The sequence below is a fragment of the Pongo pygmaeus genome, chromosome 4, assembly GCF_028885625.2.
Source record: "Pongo pygmaeus isolate AG05252 chromosome 4, NHGRI_mPonPyg2-v2.0_pri, whole genome shotgun sequence".
Taxonomy (NCBI): Eukaryota; Metazoa; Chordata; class Mammalia; order Primates; family Hominidae; genus Pongo; species Pongo pygmaeus.
In genome coordinates, this window is record NC_072377.2 from 120,311,869 (window position 1) to 120,337,734 (window position 25,866).

At 37.0% G+C, this 25,866-nt stretch overlaps 1 protein-coding gene across 1 annotated transcript in view; it reads left to right on the top strand.

The window, feature by feature from the left end:
- The window catches only part of LVRN (laeverin), a 68,232-nt gene extending 44,295 nt beyond the window's left edge, over positions 1-23,937 (top strand). The window contains exons 13-20 of the mRNA XM_054488499.2: positions 2,247-2,302; positions 7,083-7,236; positions 8,722-8,816; positions 10,769-10,876; positions 11,600-11,767; positions 11,975-12,112; positions 18,718-18,793; positions 22,304-23,937. Of these exons, the coding sequence (XP_054344474.1) occupies positions 2,247-2,302; positions 7,083-7,236; positions 8,722-8,816; positions 10,769-10,876; positions 11,600-11,767; positions 11,975-12,112; positions 18,718-18,793; positions 22,304-22,444 (936 nt within the window). The 3' untranslated portion in view covers positions 22,445-23,937. The remainder of the gene's footprint in view (positions 1-2,246; positions 2,303-7,082; positions 7,237-8,721; positions 8,817-10,768; positions 10,877-11,599; positions 11,768-11,974; positions 12,113-18,717; positions 18,794-22,303) is intronic.
- Positions 23,938-25,866: the final 1,929 nt, after the last annotated feature.

The following is a 25,866-nucleotide window of genomic DNA, read 5'->3' on the forward strand; positions in this document are numbered from 1 at the left end:
CCGGGTTCACCCCGTTCTCCTGCCTCAGCCTTCCGAGCAGCTGGGACTACAGTCGCCTGTCACCACGCCCGGCTAATTTTTTGTATTTTTAGTAGAGACGGAGTTTCACCGTGTTAGCCAGGATGGTCTCGATCTCCTCATCTTGTGATCCACCCGCCTCGGCCTCCCAAAGTGCTGGGATTACAGGCGTGAGCCACCGCGCCGGCCAAATGTGTTGTGTTTTTGAACATTCATTTTGCTTTTCCAAAACAACCTTTCCAGGTAAGAATCAGGATGCATTTTCCTATTAATCATTAGTTTTGTGAGCTTCGGCAAGTTACTTAAAGTCCTGGTTCCATTTCTTCATTCTAAAACGAGAATATTATTATATTTTATTCATCATGAGGATTAGAGATGATGTAGGTGAAAGTATACTTAAAATTTCTAAACCCATAATAGGTAATCAGTAAATCCTGGAAAATACTAATTTTACTTCTAAAAACATATTTCCACTCTCCTTCAGAAGAGAGAAGTTAATTCACAAAACATCAGTAGTCCAATATCACTTTATATTATAAAATAACTGTAAGTAATTACGCAGTGTATAAACACTAAAATGTTGGCCAGCTCTAATCAATCGGATTTTAACTGGATTAAAGTAAATTTCCATGAGTGGAGTTGGACGCCAGCTTAGGAGTCAGTACGGTTGGCTCTGCTGTGACTTGCTGTGAGCCAGTGAGTGGTTCATTTAGACTCCATTTACAAAACTGGAGTGTTGAACTAAAAGATGTCTCTGTGTTAAGTGTCTCTGTGTTTGAAAGTTCTCTGAGACACACAGCAGTCTCTCTAGCATATTGGTTTAGAGCTTAGGTTCTGGATCAGGAAGACTTGTGTTCCTGTTTTGCTCATTGTTTGCCAGATGGATGGCACATTTGAGCCAAATCTCCCCTTTCTAAGAATATGGGGAGAAAAAAAAAAAAAAAAAAAAAAACTCTCTTCAGTATTCCTGGAGGTGAGGGGTGAGGGGTGGGAATGGAGGTGGAGTCTCTTCCTAACAGAGAGATCAACCATTAAAAGGCTAGAGAAGGCATCCTGGTTGTACCTCAATTTCTTATATGTGTAATAATGGGTGTAATATACCAAACTTAAAGGGTTATCGTGAAGATTAAATAAGTTGATATATTTATTATGTTTAACAGAGGCTTGACACAATTCAGGGATTCAAAACATGTTCAGTAATTAAAACAAATTTTTGGGATTTTGAATAAAGCTACAAAGGCCACTTACAATAATATTTTCTTTTCAAATATTTTCATAGTGTCTAAATTCTTATTACACTTCTAAGGGCATTCTAAGCCATGAAAGCACGAGGTTATATCATTATAGTAATGATTTATTGAAACCATTGTAGATTTACTTATTGAAAAACAGAGGCAAATTATTTCTACAACATAATTGGTGAGCAAATAAAAGAGAATCTTTATGATTAATATTAATCTAGAAAATGTGTTAGTACTGCCAGAAAAGAAATTAGACTATACCAACTGAAGAATTAAACTTGGCTTGCTCGGACCCTTAAAGAAATGCTGTGAAGATAAAGTTTTTGAACCAAATATATCACAGTGCTGAGAGGTGCTGAAGGTATGATGTAGAAGGCCTTGGGCCCCCTTAGGGACTGAGCTGACAGCAGAGTCCTATGGCCTGGCAATGCCAGGGAGTTCAAACAGAAGTCTAAAGAATTACCCTGGCAATTGGCCCCTGCCGTTCCATGAATATAAAGGGATTTGTTGGTGGCATTCTGTCACATTAGTAAAATCTTAAGATAAATACCATATGAAAAAATATAGTACCTCAATGTTACCAAAATAGCACTAAATAATATTTATTTAAGGGCTTCTATGCCAAAAACATCCCTGAAAATAATTTGGATGTTGTAATACAACTTGATGTATACTTGTTTTGGGGAGGCCTTTTAAATTTGGTTGCCTGTTTTATTTTTTAACATGGTATGTTTCAGGAGTATTTTGGCAAAACTCTCTGCCGTATTTAAACCTTATGATTGATGTCCAGAGGGTTTATTTATTTAAAAAACAGATGTATGATAAATAAATTATGGGGACTATCCTCAGTAATTATTGTTTCTCTGCAGATAAGTCACGTGAAGGTGCTTTATAGGCATCAGTAATCTTTAAATTGTTGTTATTTTGAAAACTTTACTGAAAAATGTTCTCATCTTCTTCTTGACATATTTGGGTCTAATTCTGCAGGCTATTCCTGTTATTCACAGACTGCAGTTGATTGATGATGCCTTTTCCTTGTCTAAGTGAGTATATTTTCTTCCCTCACGGTTTCAGAATATACCTTGAGACCTTTATAAAAATAATAGCTTCATCACTATGAATTTGATTATTTAGTATATACAGGCCACAACCGATTAAGATTAGGATGAAATTCTGTAGCTGCAATGGAATTTTATAGTATAATGAGTTGCTGGAAATAAAAAGACTACCAACTAAGATTTGGCAGTGATTTCTGTTTTCCAAGGGTGATGGCTATAATTTTAATGCGGTCTTGCCTGTATTTTAATATATTGCAGAATTATTTATTTTATTTATATTAGATTTACTCAGTGTAAGATATGCTGCTAAGTGTTTAACCAGGTAAATTAACAAATGTTCAGAATTTAAATTTTCAGGCAATAAAATTAAGGAATATATGTAATAAATTATCTAGTATTTTTTCTCTTTCTTTAGCCAGCCATATTGCTTGAATAAATGTCTACTTATTTTATCCTTCTTTCCTCCTTTTTCCCTCTGTGACTTGCAGTACATTTCCTTGTCTAATACTTGGCTGAAATTCCTCTCTCTGTCTCTAAGATCACCATGACTTTGCTATTATTAACTACATCCTCCTGAAAATGTCATTTTGGCTTCCTGAGGCTCTGATATGCAAACCTGGTTCTCCTCATGTATCTGACTCCTCTTCTACTGCTGTGAGCTTCTTAGGACCAATCATGGTTATATTACTTTCTTCTATCTTTTCTTTGATAACTCATTCACTCTTGGGTTTTGGTGACCATTTTATTACGTATCTGTAGAGTGCCAGCAGATATAAGGTCCTCAGTAAATGTTTGTGGAAGGACATGGTTGATGACTTCCAAATCTACATTGCTACTTATCTTTCCTCCTGTCTTAGGTTTATCCTGTGGTCATACGAATTCAGTGCCTTAAACACTGAACTTCATTTTTGTCTCTACCTTGCTCTTGCTATCAATTTCTCCCTGCATGTCAAAGTTACTCTTCTTTTCATCACCCAAACTTGAAACCTCAGAGATATCCTTGATTCCTCTCTTTGCTTCATCTTACATGCACAGTCACCAAGTCCTATCTCTTCATTCTTAGAAATGTCTTTTGGAGGCTCACTTTACCACTTTCACTGCTCCCACACTAAGCCAAGCTTTCATCATCTCTTGCCTGGCCTATTAAATTAGCCTCCAGCCTTCAGTCCTTTTGAATTTCATTCTGTCTTCTTCAACAGTATTGCAATAAAATTGTTAGACATCAATTTCCTTATGCTATTCCAATTGTTTAAATACCCAGAGTACCTTTCCACCTAATCTAAACTCTTCATCCTGACATTCAAGGATCTGCACAGGTTTGAGCCAACTTACCTATTAGGCCCCATTTCTCACTATACACATAGGAAATCCCCTGCCTCAGTTAGCTTCATCGGCCCATCACACTAATTCCCACCTTATCTTATTTGTCCTGGGCTGCCTTCCTCTTTTTCTACCTATTTTAATCCTGTGCATCCTTCACTGCTCTTCCCAAGTTTCTCCTCCATGAAGCCTTCCTTGACTTTTCTATCTTATCCCTGACTTTTATATGTGCATATTTTCCTTCTTTGCTACTTTGTAGTATTCACTGCCTTTTCTGGGACCTTTCATTACTTGTTTCTTATGCATAAGTCTCAGCTCTTCATTGAAGCTTCTCAATGGTAGGCAAGTGCAGTGTCATATGTACTACAGGCATACCTCGTTTTATTGTGCTTTGCTTTAAGACTTCACAGATACTGCATTTGTTACAAATTAAAGATTTGTGATAACTCTGAGTCAAGCAAGTCTATCAGCATCATTTTCCAGCAGCATGTGCTCATGTTATGTCTCTGGGTCACATTTTAGTAATTCTTACAAAATTTCAAACTTTTTCATTATTCTTATATCTGTTACAGTAATCTGTGAACAGGAATTGTTGATGTTATGACTGTAATTGTTTCGGGGTGCAAAGAATCATGCCTGTATAAGGCAGCAAACTTAATAATTGTGTGTGTTCTGACTGCTCCACTGGCCAGCCATTCCTCCATCTCTCTCCCTCTTCTTTGGCCTTTCCATTCTCTGAGAATCAGTAGTATTGAAATTAGGGCTGGGTGTGGTGGCTCACGCCTGTAATCCCAGGACTTTGGGAGGCCGAGGTGGGTGGATTACGAAGTCAGGAGATCAAGACCATCCTGGCTAACACAGTGCAAACCCCATCTCTACTAAAAATACAAAACAAAATTAACCAGGCGTGGTGGTGGGTGCCTGTAATCCCAGCTACTCGGGAGGCTGAGGCAGGAGAATGGCATGAACCCAGGAGGCAGAGCTTGCAGTGAGCCGAGATCATGCCGCTGCACTCCAGCGTGGGCGACAGAGCGAGACTCCGTCTAAAAAAATAATATTAATAATGAATAAAATTAGGTCAATTAATAACCCTACAATGGTCTTTAGGGGTTCAAGTGAAACAGGGAGTCCTGCATCTTTCACTTTAAATCAAAACCTAGAAATGATTAAGTTTAGTGAGGAAGGCATGTTGAAATTGAGATAGGCCGAAACTAGGACTCTTGCACCAAACGGCCAAATTGTAGATGCAAAGGATAAGTTCTTGAAGGAAATTAAAAAGTACTACTCCAGTGAGCACATGAATGATTAAAAAAAAAAAAAAGTGAAACAGCCTTATTGCTGATATGGAGAAAGTTTCAGTGATTTGGATAAAAGATCAAACCAGCCACAATATTCCCTTAAACCAAAGCCTAATCCAGAGCAAGGTCCTAACTGTTTTCAATTCTATTAAGGCTAAGAGAGGTGAGGAAGGTGCAGGAAAAGGTGCTAGTTTAAAGCTAGCGGAGGTTAGTTCATGAAGATTAAGGAAAGAAGCCATCTCCATAACAAAGTACAAGGTGAAGCAGCAAATGTTAATGTAGAAATTATAGCAAGTTATCCAGAAGATCTAGCTGAGATAATTGTTAAAATGGCTGCACCAAACAACAGGTTTTTCCGTATGAAACAGTCTTATATTGGAAGAAGATGCCCTCTAGGCCTTTTATAGCTAGAGAGGACAAGTCAATGCCTGGCTTCAAAGTTTCAAAGGACAGGCTGACTCTCTTGTTAGGGGCTAATGCAGCTGGTAGCTTTAAGTTGAAGCCAATGCTCATTTACTATTCTGTAAATCCTAGGGTCCTTAAACATTATGCTAAATCAACTCTGCTTGTGCTCCGTAAGTGGAAAAACAAAGCCTGGATGACAGCACGTCTGTTTATAGTATGGTTTGCTGAATATTTTAAGCCCATTGCTTAGATCTACTGCTCAGGAAAAAAAGAGATTCCTTCCAAAATATTACGGCTCATTGATGATGCACTTGGTTACACAAGCACTGTGATGGAGATGTGCAAGGAGATTAATGTTGTTTTCATGCCCACTAACACAACATCAATTCTTCAGCCCATGGATCAAGGAGTAGTTTCTACTTTTAACTCTTATTATTTAAGAAATACATTTTGTAAGGCTATAGCTTCCTTAGATAATGATCCTTCTGATGAATCTGGCCAAAGTAAATTGAAAATCTTCTGGAAGGGATTCATCATTCCAAATGCCATTATAAACATTTGCAATGCATGAAAGGAGGTAAAAAAAAATCAATATAAACAGGAGTTTTGAAGAAGTTTTCAATCGTCATTGATGACTTTAAGGGGTTAAGATTTCAGTAGAGGAAGTCACTGCAGATACGGTGGAAATAGCAATAGAACTAGAATTAGAAGTGGAGCCTGAAGATGCGACTGAATTGCTGCAATCTCATGATCAAACTTGAATGGATGAGAAGTTGCTTCTTATGGATGAGCAAGGAAAGTGGTTTCTTGAGAAAGAATCTAATCCTGGTGAAGACACTATGACCATTGTTGAAATGACAACAAAGGATTGAGAATATTACGTATACTTAGTTGTTAAAACAGCAGCAGGATGTGTGAGAGGATTGACTCCAATTTTGAAAGAAGTTTTGCTGTGGGTAAAATGCTATTAAACAGCATCGCATACTACAGAGAAATCTTTTGTGAAAGGAAATTGAGCAATTTGGCAAACTTTATTGTTGCTTATTTTAAGAAATTGCCATAGCCACCTCAGCTTCAGCAACTACCACCCTGATCAGTTAGCAGCCAAGATTATGACTTGCTGAAGGCTCAGATTGTTGTTAGCATTTGTTGACAATAAACTACTTTTAAATTAAGGTGTGCATACTGTTTTTCTTAGACATAATGCCATTGCTACTTAATAGGCTACAGTATAGTGTAAACATAACTTTTATATGCACTGGAAAATAAAAAAAAATTGTGTGACTTGCTTTATTATGATATTCACTTTACTGTGGTCTGGAACAGAATCCACAATATCTCTGAGGTATGCCTGTAGTTGGTTTGCAAATCAGTAGCTGTCAGAGCATTAGATAGAGAATGACTTCTAATTAAAATTTGTTGAATGCAAATTATGCTGTCATAAGAATGCATACAGAATGCATAACTCTTCTATTTCCTAATAATCAGTCCAACATTTGGCCTGAATTTTCTCTAGCCTTCAAGACTTTGGACACTTGAAAGTACCAAATTGAAATGGAAGGCCTGTCAACTTTGCTTGGGTTTCATCCTTTCTATAAGATGGGACATTTACCTTCTCGTTTCTTGACTTATTCACATGCCTTATTGAAGTCATGCATTGAAACATGGAACAAATATCGAACGCATGCAAATTACTTAGCAAGTGAAGGTTTTTTGAGTATGTGTGTTTTTAAATCAAACAGAAACAATTATATTGAGATTGAAACAGCACTTGAGTTAACCAAGTACCTTGCTGAAGAAGATGAAATTATAGTATGGCATACAGTCTTGGTAAACTTGGTAACCAGGGATCTTGTTTCTGAGGTGAACATCTATGATATATACTCATTATTAAAGGTAATTTCATTCTTTCTTATGTAGTTTTTAAATAAATCCTCTCTTCTTCTTTTCATATTTTAGCCAGCATCTGTGAGACAGATCTTTCCAAAGTAATAGTCTTAGTTCTTAGTTCCATATATATATCCATATATATATGTGTATATATATATATATATCCATTTCCTTAACAATGGCTGATTGATCTTAGAAGAAAATACCTTAGTCATAGACCTGGTCTAGGAGATGAGTGAGGTTTGGACGGGTACTTCATTCTTGGTGAAGTGACAGTGAGTCACATCCAGAAGTGGATGGAAATTGTATGCCTGGTCTTTTTTAGGGAAAAGGATAGTATTTATTAACAACTATTTTCCTAAGAGATTGTTAGGCAGCCAGAATGAAATGTAACAACTCTGTGTTTATAATTGCAATATTCTGACTCATAGGAACAGCACTTAAATACACAGAGATATATTCCAGAAAATGTAAAAATTTGAAGATGCTTTTGATATTAGGAAAAGAAAGAGAGAAATTAGAATTACTGAACAGAGAAATGACATGCCATCATAAATGAAAAAAAAAATTCCATTGTTAGATCTTAAACAGTAATTATAGGAAAAAATAGCAAAGGTAAAATCAAAGCAAAAGTTAGGTAGCCCTCTTTGGGGAGTTAGGGGTCACACAAACCAAAAAGTATGTTAGGTGATGATTTCAAGTGAATTTCTGGGCCATTCGGAGGGTGAGATCACAAATATGTCTAACGGCCCCAGACTTTCTTTTTCCTAGTGGCCGAAGTACCAATGGGAATTTAGCTGAGCTTGGGATGGTGATTAATAAAAGAAGGCACTAAAATTTTGGTGGGATTGAGGAGGCTCGTTGATAACATCTGATTACTTGTTCTGGGTAAAGAAGTAAAACTAATATTTGTTTTTAAAGAATTTCAATGAGCAGCAGCTAGTTAATTCTTAGGGATGTATTAGTAAACGTCTAACTTTTATAATTTTATATTTACCAGCTGATAGCTTATATTTATTTCAAAATTAGGGCTTCAGTTTGTCCAGGACATAAACCAGTTCTTTTTTTTTTTTGAGGAATGTATACTTAGCATGGATGTTTTATGGTAGAAAGACTAGTTTATATTTTTACATTTCTTCTCTATTTTGAACATAACTGGAAATGTATGGGATGATGTTAAATGATAATTATAGCTAATATTTTTTGAGTTCTTGCTTTGTGCCAGGCAATGTGCTTGCAATATATTATTTAATCCTCATAATACACTGTAACATTGGTATTATGGTAAACCACATTTTATGAAAAATGGAACTAAACCCAAAGAGATTAAAAAATAAACCAGTTATATATTTAGTAACAGATAAAGATAATTTCTGAAGAAATATCTGCCACTTGTCTATCAATGTCTTTTCAGATAAATAAATAGAAACACAGTGAAAATTCAGTGTTTGCAAGCCAGAACTAACAGTGTATTTTCTTTGTTGTTTATAGAGGTATCTATTAAAGAGACTTAATTTAATATGGAACATTTATTCAACTATAATTCGTGAAAACGTGTTGGCATTACAAGATGACTACTTAGCTCTGTAAGTATGTTTTCAGGAGTGATAATTGAATAAAATGCATTCATATTAATAGGCTTCCAGAAGTAATAAAATAAAATCTTCATATCTGTTATTCACTGAGAGATTTTATATGCTATTATTATTTGAGAACAATAGCTCAGAGGTTGGTGGGCTACATGTATTCTAACAGAAGTTAGTCGTTTGAGATCTTAATTTACCTGCAAAGCACGTGCATGTACACATAGGAGCTTATAGCTCTATATTCTCAAAGCCTAGACTACTGGTTGAAATTATAAATGTGTCCTATTGTTGGGGAAGATGTGCTAAGCAAAGCTAGCCTATACCAGTAAGTTGAAGGGCATGGGAAAGCCACAGGGGAAAAGGTCCCCTCTGTATATTATTATTAACAGAAATTCAGTCATTATGCAGATAAGATGAAGTAGGTTGACAGTGATATAGATCAGTCACTGCTATAGATCTGTGAGCACAAGTTAGTTTCACAAACGACTTTCATATTACTGGTTTGGTGAGGAGAGTAAGCATATTGTCATGGTGGTCTAGGAAGGAGGCAAGAGGCAAAATGGGGTGGTAGTATTTCTGTCTTCCTTGTGCCGTAAGTTTTGTGTGTAGGATGGTCTCTAGATATAGGGAGGGACTCTGTAGCCAATAACAGTATAGGGATTACACCTACAACTTCTGGTCAACATCAAGTTCAAATCAATTAGATCAAGCAAGAAATACAAAATACACAAAGTATGATTATTCTGTCTCGATAGTACTCTTCTGGGAGGGCAGAAATTTTAGTGCTAAGGGATGTGATTAGAAGGACATAAAATGTAATGGATGAGTAGGTGGACAACGGTAAGGACTAGCTGGGATCGAGAGTGGTTAGGCAATTTGTATGAATGAGTGGGAAGGCAAAAGTGTGCTCAATCAGGCAGCACATTTGTTAACCAGAGATTTCCTTGGCTCTCCTAAATTGGACTGAAGTAGCCTACTTTTTATAGCATCCCAGGGACAGTTCTCTTCAGAGCAGCTCTAGGGAGTTAGACTGCACTTCCACAGAACTCCAGCTTGTTGCCACCAGCTTGAGATTGGGATGGGTGAGGAGAGGGAGTGAGTAGAGTATGTAAATGAATGCCTAGAACTGTCTCTCAGAGGATCTCCACCCTTGCACATTCCTCTTCAGCTTATCAGAAGGTCAGGCCAGGCTGGGTTGAAACTGGAGGATGGAGTAACAGAGATTTGGTGCTTGCATTTTCTGGAAACTTATGGCCAATTTGGATTTCTTTACCCTGACCCCAAACCTGGAGTAGGGACTACAAGGCATCACTTACCTGGATTTATTATTGGTCTTCACTGTATTCTTTTGAACTTATTTTGTTTTGAAGTACAGTGTAGACCCCTGCTCAGCTGTAAAAACAAACCAAACCAACCAAACATCTTTATTCTTTTTCTGAACATGTATATAACAGCCAGGAGGAGTAGAAGAAACACACTAAGGCAAAAGAAAACAAATTGTAGAAGGGGAGAAATGAACTATTACGTTTCCCTTTCTTGTATAGAGAAAGAACTTTATTTTGAAGTCTATTAGATTAGATATTCTAAAATCATTTTTTATCCATAAGGCAATTCTAGTAAAAGACAGGAAAAATAAATTGACAACAGCTGTGGAGAGTGTGTACACCCATGTGTGTTTGAGAGAGATGAAGGGTGGCAGTAATTTGTTTCTAACTTTCAAAAAATACTGGCCTTAGGAGCTCTTTTTGGTGCCTAAGAGCCTCTCAGTAAATATTTCTCTGAATCTTAAATTCATCTGTCATCCACAAAAAACAATTTTTTAAAACAAACCTGATGTCATTGAAAGGATATTTAAAAATACTCATCTTTTTATGAAACACATATTCTTGGAGGCAGAGAAAATGAAGGTGGTAATGCAAAATAAACTGTTTTTCTTTGACTTTTTCTTCAAGAATATCACTGGAAAAACTTTTTGTAACTGCGTGTTGGTTGGGCCTTGAAGACTGCCTTCAGCTGTCAAAAGAACTTTTCGCAAAATGGGTGGACCATCCAGAAAATGAGTAAGAGTAATATCATAATTCCTCTTGTTTTTGTCCTATTTTAGCACCAGCAATTTCCCTTTTTGATGTACTCACTGTGGGAATGAGTGTTTTGCTTTCACTTGGTTAGGCGCTCTCTTCTGCTATTCTCTTCAAATACTTTTTTAAAAAACCAGTGTTTAATATGGGTCTGTGTATAACAATAGACTAGAATTTATACAATGAATTGTCACCTAGGACCTCTCGTTGCCAAAGCACTCTCCCAATAAGCACTTACTTTGAGCTGTCTATGCTTGTTTTGAGTCTTAATAGGTTGTTCTTTATGATTGTTTATGATTGTTATATCTATGAGTGCAGCAGAGCACCTCTCTCTCCATCTCTCTCTTAGTTTGTTGCCTCACTGAGCTCTGAGACTCTCATTTTGGTTTTATTACCTTTAATATACCACCTCAGATGGACTCTTAGGAAACATGATAATGAGATATAAGACCAACTTGTATTATCAATATACTCTATACTATTCTAATTTACTTCTTTCTTAAAGCCCCTTAGTTTGGAATTTGATGATCTCTTCTCACGGAATTAATGCTAATGACAGTTCCGATAATTGCCTCTCTAGATTCCTACTTTTGACCTTTATATCTGTGACTATAAATATTTTTTCTAGATTCATACTTCTAAAATATGATAACCTGGGTAAACATAACTACTATGAAAAATATCATTTTATGTTATATTTTACAGAATACCTTATCCAATTAAAGATGTGGTTTTATGTTATGGCATTGCCTTGGGAAGTGATAAAGAGTGGGACATCTTGTTAAATACTTACACTAATACAACAAACAAAGTAGAAAAGATTCAACTTGCTTATGCAATGAGCTGCAGCAAAGACCCATGGATACTTAACAGGTGATTATGGTCAACTTACCTTGAAAGTTTCTGGTAGAGGAATTAAATTAATAAAAGAAAAAAATAGAAATGTGCTAATGTAAGTATTAAAACAATGCGTATTTGTGCTTCACTACCTTAGAACCATGGAATTTTGATTTTGTTTATTTAAATTAACTCTTTATGTTGGATGTTTAAAATGTATTTTTTGAAAATGCACTTTTGCAGATATATGGAGTATGCCATCAGCACATCTCCATTCACTTCTAATGAAACAAATATAATTGAGGTTGTGGCAGCATCTGAAGTTGGCCGGTATGTCGCAAAAGACTTCTTAGTCAACAACTGGCAAGCTGTGAGTAAAAGGTAAGAAGGAAAGTGAGACCTTTCTTTCATTTAGGTCACTGGTTTGGCACTGGAAGCTCAGCTTTAGTCTAGCTAGGCCACAAACGTCCTTTGCATTGACTAGAAAAGTGATCATTTTTCCTTTATTTAGTCTCACTACAAACTGCCCGTATTATAGAAGAGCAATACATGAACTTTTAACTATGGCTTGAATATTTTTATCTTTTAGTTGACAACATGCCATACTCATAAAACAGATGCCTATTCTACTTCTGGTAAATTTGCCTTAGTTCACTTTTCTTGCACATTCTGCTACAAAAAGTGTTTCAGACTCAAATTAATTTGCTTTCTACATCTTATGTATTTATTTTTAGGGCTTAGTTTATATTCAGCAGTTTTGCTCAATTTTGCTAATAGTTTTGTTTGAATAGACTGTTGCATTATTTATGGATTGTAAGAAGGAATAAAAGTTCAACTTAGTAATTAAAATTGTATTTATAGTCAAGATGACACAGGAATATTTACTTAGTTCTTTGTACATCTGAATATTTAATTATCACTAATTAAACAGACATATTTGACATGATAATATGTATGTCACTAGTCCTCATGTAATGATGAAGGTAGTATAAAATTATAAGTAAAAAATGCTTATGCCAAATTAAATTTTATATTAATGGTGTGGAAAGTATTTATACTGAATTTGCTAAAATGTGACTGATCACTAACAAGTTAGCACTTAGTTTTTCTCATGCACGTTCCACTGGATGCTCCTTTGAAGATAGGGATGATAAGCCTTCTGGGACAGATAGAGACAATAGCTCAATCAGTTCTGAAATTGTTTTAACCCTCACTTTTGCAGACTCACAGTGCATTTTAGCGTTATGAAGTCTACAAGAAGCCCTGCAGAAGGAAACCTAGAGTTTTCCATACAGTTTGACTACATAGCGTCTTCTAGGTGGAGTTCTTCCAAACTCCAGCTTGGGTTATGCTGATGTAAACAAAACGTCATTTTGCCAGTAGACCAGTTGTTCCAGAAGAAAGACTGATGGGAGAAACAAAATTTTCCAACCCTCTCATTTGATTCTGGAACTAAAAAAATACCCATTAGTTAACATTTAGGCCTTGTGTTCTTCTTCTGTAGAATAATAGATGTATTTGATAAATTCTAAGATTCTTTCTATTAATAAAAAGTTTTAGTTCTTCTACATCAAGGTGCAGTTCAAATTGTTATTGGAGATGTAAAAGGATTAGGACTTGGTATCTGATAAATGCTGTAGAGGAGAGATGGCAAGGGCTTTTGGGGATTTAAGGGGAAGAAAGGGATGTGCATGTGATTTGAACAAGCACAGATGCAAATCTCCTCCTTCTACCTGGAGGACAGAACACCAGGAAATGCCTGGAGGCAGAGTTGGGAGGCCAACTTGGGACTAGTCACATTAACTGGCAGGAGCTTAGAGCACTGGAGAGGAGATAGGAGTGAGAAGGTAAGCTGAGTCTCAGAGAGAAGGACAGGTGATAACAGGCCTTGAATATCATGTGAAGGAGTTTTATTTTGTTTGCTCTTCATTGGTGATGTCTTGTTTCTAACTGGTGTCGTATGTGAAGCACACACAGGCTGTCCTGATTATGACAGTGTGTTAACCCTATTGGAGGTCAATTCTAGAATTGGGGGATGGGGATAGACTTAACTAGAGCAGTATAGCAAAGTGGTGGTTTCTTCCTCTAAGAACTATGGAAAGTGTCTCTTCATTACTGTCCTTTGTCCTTTTATTTATTGTGCTTTAGTTTTTCATGTATTCACTAGAGATATGTTATATCAAAGAGTTAAGGCAATAGAATCTAGAATCAGATCAATCTTAGGATGAGGAGAGTGCTAAATATGTAACCTTAAACAAGATTTTTAACCGAAGCTTCAGCTTTCTCATTCATAAAATGAAGATAATAATGAATAGGCTTTAAGATAATTTAATAATGTGCTATTTAAAGTGATTGGTACATAATAAATGTTTAATGTTCATTATTATTATCTTACTGAGATAATATGATGTATCTGCTTTATTACAAGTCCCTATATCATTCACTTTATTTCTTTTTCTCAATATTGTCAATTTCTATTTTTATGAAATTTATAACATCCCTCAGCAGTATTAGAGTCTCATGTTTAGAATGAAACACACATTAATGTTGTTCTTTAAAATAACATGTTTAGTCTAGGCATGGTGGCTCACACCTATAATTCCAGCACTTTGGGAGGCCAAGGCAGGAGGATCACTTTAGCCCAGGAGTTTGAGACCAGCCTGGGCAATATAGAAAGACTCTATTTCTACCAGAAATTTAAAAAATAAAATAATGTGTTTATGTATGCAATAATTACAGTTTTCAGAGACACCCATAAAATAATTGCCAATTAATAACCCAGACTCAGAAGTTAAATTACTTAAAGTCAATTCCTAGTAAATAAAAGAACTTGAAATAGAACCTGTGTCCCCTGGCTCTGATTCCCAGCTCTCTATTTACTTTCTCCTAAGTAAGAAAATGCATACTTCTTAATTATTTATTTTATGAGAGTACTACTGAAAATATTTAATCTTTTAATGTGTTCTTAACTAATGCCTCATCTACATTTTCGGTGGCTCATGCCTGTAATAATCCCAGCACTTTGGGAGGCTGAGGCAGGCAGATCACCTGAGGTCAGGAGTTCATGACCAGCCTGACCAACATGGAGAAACCCCATCTCTACTAAAAATACAAAAGTAGCCAGGCATGGTGGCACATGCCTGTAATCCTAGCTACTCAGGAAGCTGAGGCAGGAGAATCACTTGTACCTGGGAGGTGCAGGTTGCAGTGAGCCGAGATCACACCATTGCCCTCCAGCCTGGGTAGGCAACAAGAACAAAACTCCATCTCAAAAAAAAAAAAAAAAAAGATATGCTATATCTTTTAAACATTTTGAGATGCCAAGATTTGTTCAGATATTTTAAATTTGTTTTACTTAGAAAGCTCATCTTATGACGTGATTTATTTATCTCAATTCCAGAAAATGTTTAAATAAATGAAGTGGCTTTTCAGTTGATTTTTAAGAAATTAATAAACTTAATTTTTTAAGGTAGTTTTAAGTTCACAGCAAAATTAAGCAGACAGAGTTCCCATATATCCCTGTCCCCACACAGGCACAACCTCCCTCTCTATCAACATCCTGCATCAGAGCCACACATTTACAGTCACAAGTTGATTAACAACAGTAATACATTCTGAGAAATGCATCCTTAGGTGATTTAGTCATTGTGTGAGCAGCATACACTGTACTTACACAAACCTAGATGGTAGAGACTACTACACACCTGGGCTCTATGGTATAGTCTATTGCTCCTAGGTTACAAACCTGTACAGCATGTTACTGAATACTGGAAGCAGTAGTAACACAACGGCAAGTATTTGTGTATTTAAACATATCTAAACATAGAAAAGATAATGTGCTAAAAGGCATTGTGCTACAATGTTACAATGACTATGACATTGCTAGGGGATAGGAATTTTTCAGCTCCTTTTTAATCTTGTAGGACCTCCCTCATACATATTGTCCATTGTTGACTGAAACATTGTTATGTGACTCATAGCTGTACTATAATTGATGAATATAAACAGGCACGTCATTATCACCCAAAGTCCCTAGTTTACAACAGGGTTCACTCTTGGTGTTGCACATTCTATGGGTGCTGATGTATTAATGTATAATGATGCATATTCACCATTGTAGCATCATACAGAATACTTTCATCCTTCCCTCTGCCCATAGTCAGTTGCTTTTTTATGAAAATGTTTGAATAATCTACTTCTTATTCCAGAAGATTTCATTTTATTTTTGTTTTTGCTTTTTAATGTGTTGAGTTTTTGGTTGCTGGTTTGGTCTTGGCTGGGGGAGCTAGAATCATCATGAGTACGAGCAGAGGGGCTTTGCACCCCTCCTGTAAGGTGGTATCTTGCTGGGATCTTGTGCTTCATTTCTACAGGGTGAAAGACAGACTGGCAGAGGCAGCTTGCCTAAATGCAAAAACAAACAAGTACCATCTCATGTCCAGCTTGGCCCCGGGCATGAAGTGACCAGTGCTGTGGTTTTGAGTATATCTTTCCCTCGTCTCAGAGCACTCATGGGCATGTGTCTCACACTGACACGCAGGCAAGCTCACAGACATCATCTCCACACCAAGGCACATGCTGGAGCTGAGTACATCGCCAATAGCAGTGCAGGAACCGCTGTTCCTTTCAGCCAGGCCCAGAATTCTTCCTAGGAAGCCTACTCTGGAAATACATTTTGGAATATTTGATTAAAGAAAACAACTTTTGGCTTGGTCTTGCCCCTCACTCTCATGTACAGGGCATTGCACTGGTTGGTGTGGGAAAATTTAGTTAATTATTGGACCAAAGATGATCTCTTGAATACTCATTCCAATGAGAAAGACTCCATTGGTCATAAAGCTATCTTTCAAGTTACGGAAAAGTCAGTAGGTACACATAGCTATGAATAGGTCCTATGAAAGCATGTGAATAGGGATGAAGCAATAGTATTTTTGCGACTTTTCATTGGGTGTGGTAGAAGCATTATTTGTGCCGTTATCATCTCTGTTAAATGGGCTTCACAGCATACAGAAAAACCAGTTTTATTTGAATATAGAATACAGAGCATGATCAGTTTTAAACTCAACCTATCCAAAATGAATCTTACCCTCTTCACTAAGCACTTGATTTTTTTTCTCCACATGTTATTATATTGCTTAAAGTCTTAAGCTTAAAAACTTGGAATTGTTTTCACTTCTACTTGGTTGTATTTCATGATGGGGAACACAGCCAAAAAGGCTAAACAGGAGCACAAGCAAAGTGAGAAGTTATCAGAGTGGCGGGTCCAAGCACTGGGGGGCCTGTTTGCATGGCATGGATCACGCTGTATGCCTTGGTGTTCCCATGCTTGCCTCGTGGCCATCCTTGCCAGAAGGAATCTGACACGGCAGAGGACATGAAGGGAGGGGTAATGTGAGAAGAGGGAGAGGCAGAAAGGTGAGCCAGACTGGAGTACCCAAATCACTGTTCCCACACTAACGTTAGATGTTATCAACTTTTTAAAAAGGATTACTATATTGACTCATATTGGCTTTTGACTTCATATTAATTAGAGTGTATTTTGAACACCGGTGGGGGTAAACTGTTTGTAATGCAGTTTTGTTGAGTAATATTTGAAAGAGATTGCTCTCTCAACAAGAATGATAAATCATCTCTGTTTCAAAAATAACCCCTCTTGAAGTTGACAAGAACAGGAAGGGATGAAGTGTGCCAGGTAATCTAATAGGTGCTTCCATATACATTTTCTCATTTATGCACCAGAACAATGCTTCTAAGTATCTGTTATTCTCCATTTTTACAATTTATAAATTGCCCAAGGTAATGTCAAATCCAGCCCTGCCTCCTCGGGTAATCTTTCTCCTGTGTCTGGCAGAAATTCACACATTTAACACCATAGGTAGGTTTCCTCTGTTTTCCATTTTTATTTTTAAGGTTGGAATTTGGGTTCTTTGAAACTCAAATTTCTTGAGTCATTTTATAGGTTTTTGCTGCCTAGCTGGCCAATTAAAATAGAGGACTAAGAAATGTTTCTTCTTTCTTCATAGAAACAGTTTCGCTTGCCTCAATTATATGCAGAGGTATATTGTCCTTCACGTTGCTCAGGTAGACCCAGTGTAAGTTACAGCTAGGAAGTTAGAAAAACAGCAGCACTATTTTCTCTCACCTTTATTAGTAAAATTTGCCAAAGTTAACTCATATCATTTTTAATTTCAAGTACATATTTTTGAAGTAAATCAATTGTATGTATTAACTATTCAACTATCTCTTGGTCATTCCATTATAATAACCCTATTTTAATTTTTCTTTCTTTTTTAATGCACCCAAAAGTCTTTTATTTACTTTTTTAACTACAGCCACACTTTGAGCAGGTAAGTGTCTGCTGTTTTTTCATAGCAATACTTCACAGCTATTTTAAGATTTTTCTTTTTCTAGATATTCAGGGACACTAAACTAGAGGGGAAGTTTCCGTGACCACGCCTATTGAAACAAACACAGGGAGAGCCGTGGTGCTCAGCCTTCAGGGTCACCAACATTTAGAGAACATCAGAAGATATTAATCTTCTCTCCAAAAAAGCACACATAAATACAACATTTTTAAATACACGTTCAGGGGGCTTTAGTCAGCAGTTCTGAAATGGATCCTCTATGAACTACTGATTTTTAAGGGGCATAATTTATATATTTATTTATTCCCTTAGAAATTTTATTGATTTGAGACATGTGACATGTATTCCAACTACCTCATTTTAAAAGACAATTGTTTTTAAGAAGAGCTTTTTAGATTTAGGTAATAGATTTGTGTAACACATATACGTATTTAACTTCCTTAGTGTTAATAGGATTCTCTATTAAAAGATGAAGCTAAACTAGTTCATACATGTTTTTACTTAGATTTGGGACATAGGAATTAATAGGGGCCATACACTTGACATTCATCTGCTATATAAAATATAGCTTTATTTTGCAAAATGCTTTCCACCCTTGATTAACATCTTATTGCCTTGTAGGTATGGAACACAATCATTGATTAATCTAATATATACAATAGGGAGAACCGTAACTACAGATTTACAGATTGTGGAGGTAAGTACTTTAAATATTATGAAATACAATGATAATTTGGAAACCACTTTTTATGCAATTTGGACTTGCTAAAATTAAAAATAATATGCTTATCTGAATTATTACATTCTATGCTTCTATTGGTGCTGTATCACTGTGAAAGAAGTGTTTTTAATTGTATCCTCCTCTGAAATAAAGATCACCTGTTCATGGAGGGTGGCACTTCATCCTTTCTCACCTGAATGCAGGGGACTCTGGCCCAGGGTTCCCATCCCAGACCGGGCTTCCCTCCATCCCACCTTTGCCATCACTGCCAGTCATTGCCCTGTTCCAGAGCTTCAGTAGCTTTTCATAATTTTTCAAAGCAATTTTGAAATCTTGCGATTAGCACATGAGGCCCTTCATGATCTGGCCCCTGCCTTACAGTTTGGCTTCATTTTTGCTCACCTCACCACTAAGTGTCAGAGAGCAAGAGAGACAGACAGACACCCCTAAACATGTTTCCTCTAGCTATACTGTACCACTTACAAATTTTCTTGAATTATTGCATTGCTTCACATTTTCTGGATTTCAGAAACACTCTACCTTCTGTCTGGAGAACACTCCTCATCCCTGTTCCTGGCTGGATAATTCCTAATCATCCTTTAAGATCCTGCTCCTATTACCTATTCTAGGAACTTTTTAATGAACTGATTTTTACCCTCTCCTCGCCTATGCTTTCAAGTCATCCTATGAATATATTTTTACCATAGTGCTTACTACATTATAGTGTAATCACTGGTAAATATGTCTACCCCCATGAGGCTATAATGAGCTCCCTGAGGACTGAGATAGTATCTTAGTTTTGTCTCTTCTCGGTTCTTACCATTACCTGGCTTTGCTTTCCTCTAGGCTGAATTTTTCTTAGGCAGTCTTTTTCCCTGTGGAGAGAAGCATAGCTCCCCACTTATATAATCCTCAGCACTCTCAGTTGCAGAAGGAAGGATACTTTCTCACAGCTTCAAGAGTTCTTGCCCTGAAAAAAAGCACTTTGGTTGGTCCTACTTGGGTCAGATGTAGCAATCACTGTGTCCAGGGGAGATGGAATACTCTAATTGGTCTAACCAGGGTCATGTGGCCACACTAGGAGACAGCCCCACCCAAGTCACTGGCACTGGGAAGGGGAAGGGGTAGTTCTGGAAGGAAAAAGGGTTGTAACCAGAAAGTAAACAAAGCAGGCAAAAGCAAATATCTACAAAAAGATACATTCACACAAAGTAAAACAAGAATACAATATAAATACAACCTCTACACACCCAGTAGCATAGGTAAAATTAGAAAGATTTATGGTACCAAATGGTGGCAAAGATATGGAGCAACTGGAACTCTTTTATCCTGCTGGGAGGAATGTAACATGGCACAACCACGTCAGGAAACAGGCAGTTTTTTGAAATGTTAGCTGGAAACCATCTAAATGCCCTTCCATAGGTAAATGAATAAGGAAAAGTAATATATCCACATAATGGAATACTATACTGAAATTTTTAAAATTTGTGTAGCAACATGGATGAATATCAAGGTGATTATGTTTAGTAAAAGAAACCAGTTGCATTCTGGGTAATGCAAATGGATCTATAGTGACAAAGGGCAGATCAGTGGTTGCCTGGGACAGAGAGAGATGGACTGCAAGGACCCTTTTTTGGGGTAGAGGAAATGTACTTGATTGTGCCTATGGTTTCAAAGGGGTACACAGTGGTCAAAATTCATTGACTTTTACAGTTTAAGTAGATCTAGTTTATTGTACATAAATTAAATCCCAATAAAATTGATTAAAATTAAACACCAGGGCCTGAAACTATGTTAATAAGAACAAGAAGAGCCTTTGTAAATAAAGGTAAATCAACTCTCCCTAAGCAAATAAACAAATACGTGTGTAGGTCATAAAGGCCTGAAATATGATCCTAAGCAAAAAAACAGAACAAGTAGACAGTCATATCATTGTTATCATGAGAGAAGGAGAACTGCTAATTCCCGAAGAAATGATCTTTTTTTGAGTTTTGGCCTGCTTAAGGCTGAGCTGTCAGGACCTGATTTATCAGGTATTCCCTGGACAAGGGAAAGAAAAGCACATTACACCCAGAACATGCTGGTACAAAAGCTCCGCGAATCAAGACTCAGTGTGTGTTTCTATCTTCTAAAATTCGTTAGTTCAATCTTTGCCTCTACAGAATCTAGTGAAGTTTTGTTAATGAATGAATAAATGAGGTTCGTATAAATTTAGCAATCTTTAAAGTTTCAAAACTCTAGTCACTCACAGCTTTTCGAAATTGCAAAAATGGATTTAGCAGTAAATTATTGCAATTTAAAAAAATAAATGAATTAGCTAAGATGAATATCCTCGTCAACAACATCTTAATGTCCAGCAGTCCTGCTATGCTGCATCAGTTCACAGGATAGTATCTAAAATAAATAATAAAAAGGAAAGTGAAAATGAAGTCATTTGTCTCCCTCGTCCCTCTCCAAAGGCACAATTTTCAAACACCTTCTGCATCTCTGGCTCTGGTTTTTATGTTCCCCCTCCTAGACATACTCTCAAGCACACGTGAAGCCCACCTACAATCCCAAACACCACCGCCACTCCCCTCCCACCACTACAGGAGCCCAATCCTGGGCACACTATCCGTGACGTGGAGTTGTGGGCTGTTGGTTACCACCTCCGAGCAGGTGTGAGAAGGGAAGAAAGAGTGGGGGAGGATTGTTCCTGGCTCTTTAACTTACTTTTCCCTAAAACACTTCTTTTACATTTTAATTAGGCTTGATAGCACTATTACTATGCAATTTCGAGTATATTAGGGTTGAAGTGAGCTGTTGTGAGCTGGAATGGGCATTTTCATCTTATGGCTATAAGTGTTCGGAGTTCTAATCCACTGATACAAAAAGAGACTCGGTAAAATGAAAATTGAAAAAACTTATAACTTATTTATATTTTGGAATATAACTTATTATTCACTTGGAGTCTGACTTATACACAATATTGCAACAAATGTTCTGATAACTGAATGCTTGACCTGACCCAATGAGGTAATTCAGCCAATGTACAAATTCATTATCTAAGTATTCTCAAATAAAGAATGACATTTGTAAAGATGCAAATATTATGTACCAATTTTGAGCTTCGGAAGTTGCAGTTTCTTTTGAGATTTTAAAAAATTGGGGGTGTTCACTGTATCTCTGTCTGCAAATCTTAGAGAACACTCTATATGCATTCAGTAAATATTCATTGAGACTCAATATGTGCTTTGGGAATAAGGCATAGTTTCTGCTTCATGGACCTTCCTGTCTACATCTGCTTCTTTGGGGTAGGTGTGGTGTTCATCACATTGTCTCAGTCACAGTCTCCCCAGGGACACACAACCTAGGAGTATACCTTTCTACTCATTCCAACCATCATCACCAATTTACAAAATCATGCTGCTACTTAGCATTTAGACATTTATCTTGTCCAAATGGGAAGTTAGATTGCACTGATCATCTGTCTCTCTGTCCTTCCAGCTGCAGCAGTTTTTCAGTAACATGTTGGAGGAACACCAGAAGATCAGAGTTCATGCCAACTTACAGACAATAAAGAATGAAAATCTGAAAAACAAGAAGCTAAGTGCCAGGATGGCTGCATGGCTAAGGAGAAACACATAGCTTGTGGCTATCTTTCAGCACTCCTCTTGCATATTATAATGTAGTTTGTTCACAGTTTTGTCTTCCAATACTTTGTGCGTCTGGAAAACCACACATTTTGTTTGTATTTCAGTCACATTTATTACTCAGAGTGCCATTCTTCTCATATTGTCATGTTTGGCCCTGAGGTTGGGTGATTGCTGACAATTTTGCCAATGCTGCTGTATTTCTGGGAAAGATGTCACTTCATGTTGGGTTATAATCCCATGGAATTTACTTTAAATGTCGTATAAAAACAAATTCACCTAAGAAAGTCTTGCTTATTTTGTTGTGAAGGCCAGTGGAATATAAAATCAATGGCATTAATGAGGAGCACATTGTTTGCTGAGGAAAATAACAGTTTTTCCAGGCCCTAGGGTTTATTTAGTTCAACATTGAAGATTGAAAAGACTAAGGAGAAGATAACATGACAATATAAAAAGACAGAAACTCAAAAAGTATATTCACTAGAAGACAGAAGAGTCAAAGAAAAGCAAGTTGAAAAAGAAAGAGGAGACAATTTAACGAGCCCTAAAGGCAAGAAGTGTGTCTTCTCCTGTGCATTTCTCTCTCCCACAGTACATCCTGCATTGAACCATGCGTTGCTGGTTACTACACTTTATGGTGTCACAAAAAGACAAATGATTGTAGGATCCATGGAAGTGCACTTAGGCTTGCTGTGGTGGAGGCCATAGTGGAGATGAAGGCTCTGCTCTGAAGCTCTTGATTGTGTATTCACCGGTGGGATGGACACCCTTTCAGCCTAAGCGTACGAGTGAAAACAATGATATCAAAAGACAATAGCAAGTATGGGCTACTATTTAGGGCAAAAGGAATCTTGAAATGAAAGAAACAGAACTAAAAGGGTAACTGGAGCATAATCCTTACAGTTTTGCACTCAGGGGATTAAGTTTGAAACATAGCGTCTTTTGGCCAAATTGAACCTACTTGTAATGTGGACCAACTTACTTTACACGTTTTCATCAGTGCCAATGTATGGAATTAGCTTAGTTTTCTCATGCTTGATTAAAACAAGACAACTAAAGCTAATCATTCCTCTTCTAGACTTTGTGTATATGATTTAATCTTTTATTTTATTTTTATTTTTGTAGAATGGGGGTAAAACTACAAATCTCCACCTCAGGGTGATATTTTTAAAGATTAAGGAGTATGATATCAATGAACAGTCTTTAAAGTTGTTACATAAGCTCAAAGCAATGTGATCTAAGACTTTTTTCCTATTTCTTGTATAAGTTAAGGCAGCCATAAATGAAAATACGAAACAAACGTTTGCTTTTATATTTGCTTCACAAGAGGATTCTCTCTGAGTGTCAGGGGAGGCTGTGGGACTTCACCACGTGGACAAACGAAAGCACAGGCTACTCAGACTTGGCCACAGGTCATAGGTCAGAGAATTTTTTCTTCAAATGTAGAAATGTAAATTTTCAGCAATAAAATATCTGCATGCCTTCAAAGTGTTGTAGGTGAGATACTTTCCGGTTTTTTTTTTTCTTAAACACTCTTTCTATATTTCCCATATTTCCTCTGATAATGAATCTCATCTTTCAATAACTTTGTCTTCACTTGTCGTCTCAACTGCTTTTCTCTTCCTCCTCTTCTTCTCTGTCTTAGTCCATTTTGTGCTGCTGTCATAGAATACCTTAGACTGGGTAATTTATGAAGAACAGAGATGTGTTTCTTACCATTCTGAAGGCTGAAGATTCCAAGGTCGAGGGGCCTGCATCTCACTAGGGTCTTCTTGCTGTGTCATCCCATGGTGCAAGGCAAGAGAGCAAGAGAAAGAAGAGGGAAGAGGACTGAACTCATCCTTTTTATCAAGAACCCTCTCCCAAGACAACTAGCCAACTCCCATGATAATGGCATTCATCTATTCATGAAGGCAGAACCTTCATGACCTAATCACCTCTTAAAAGTCCCACCTCTCAACATTGCATTGAGGATTAAGTTTCCAACACATGACCTTGGAGGGACACATTCAAACCATACATAGCTCTCTCCTCTATTTCCACTCCCGTTCTTTCTCTATCAAGCTCCCTTTTCCCTTCTTCCCTTTTCTCCTTTCTCCTCTTTCCAGTAATCTCTGCCTTCCTTCTGCCTGGTTGTTCTTATCCTCGCTCCTTGATCTTCCTACCCAACTATGCTCTCAGTCCACCAAGTGTGCTTTGAGGCTGACACTCAGGGTCAAGAAGGCTCTGATGCCTGGTATTGGGTGATGCCAAGAACTACTGATCTTGCCAAAAGAGCATGTAGGCTGGTCTCTCCAGACTGTTAAAAGTTAAACTGAATCCTATTACATCTTAGCTTCTGTAGTAATTAAAGTGCTGAAGGCGTTTCTCCAAAATCAAATGCCCAAATATTTGATTAATAGTCTTTCCTCTAAATATGGGGAAAAAATGGATGATATACCATTTTTACTTACTTGGATGAAGCTGGTTACTTAAGCACTGAATTTTATTATGCTTTACCTTATACAAACTATAAAAACAAGTAATTGTTGATTGGTTTCTGTGATAGCAATAATGCAGTAATAAGTCAGGGAGTGGTACTGAGGCTGATTTTCTGTGTGGCATAAATACTTTATTAACCAATAAAAACAGCTTATCTATTAGCACCCCAAATATAAAACGATTTCCCTGACCCAGTCCATTTATTGTATACCTTTCATCTTGAAAATAATTAACAAAATATACAATATAGTCATGATTTTTTCCAATTTCATTATTCGAAATTAAATTTTTTCTCACAATCTTATGCTTTTTTTTTTTTTTGCCCAACCCCATTCAGTGACTTGCCATTGTTGATTTTAAATGAAAGAACAGATGCCTTAGTGTGATGTTCAACATCTTTTGTAATTTAGGTCCCTGGGACCAATCTGTATAGCAATTTATTCTGGGGAAGGCATGAAGAAGTAAAGTGAGATGAGATTTAAAACGTAGCTCATCTTAGTTACTTTTCCTGTTTAATACATTCTTTGCTCCAATAAAAGCTATCTTTTTCTCATCCAAACTCTAGCAGGATTACCATGTTCAAAGCAAAGCCTTAAGGGATGCTTACAAGTAAATATAACTGCCTCCCCCACACAAAGAATGATTTAGCACAGTTAGCAGCATTTGAAACCATACATATGTTGCCTTTGGCTCATTCTTCTAATTCAACAAGATTTAGCAAAGGTAATCTCTACAACACATATATTTAGGAGTTATTTGGACTCTTCCTCTTCCTTTCCCTTCATAAATAAGTCAGTCCTAGAGATGAAATAGAGCAAGGTGGCATCTGAACCAGTGGGAATTGAGGGGGAGCCATGGTGGCCCGTGACCTGAAGTGGGCTTAAGAGTTTGAATGGGGGGAAGAAACAATCCACACAGACAAGGGGAGATCACAGT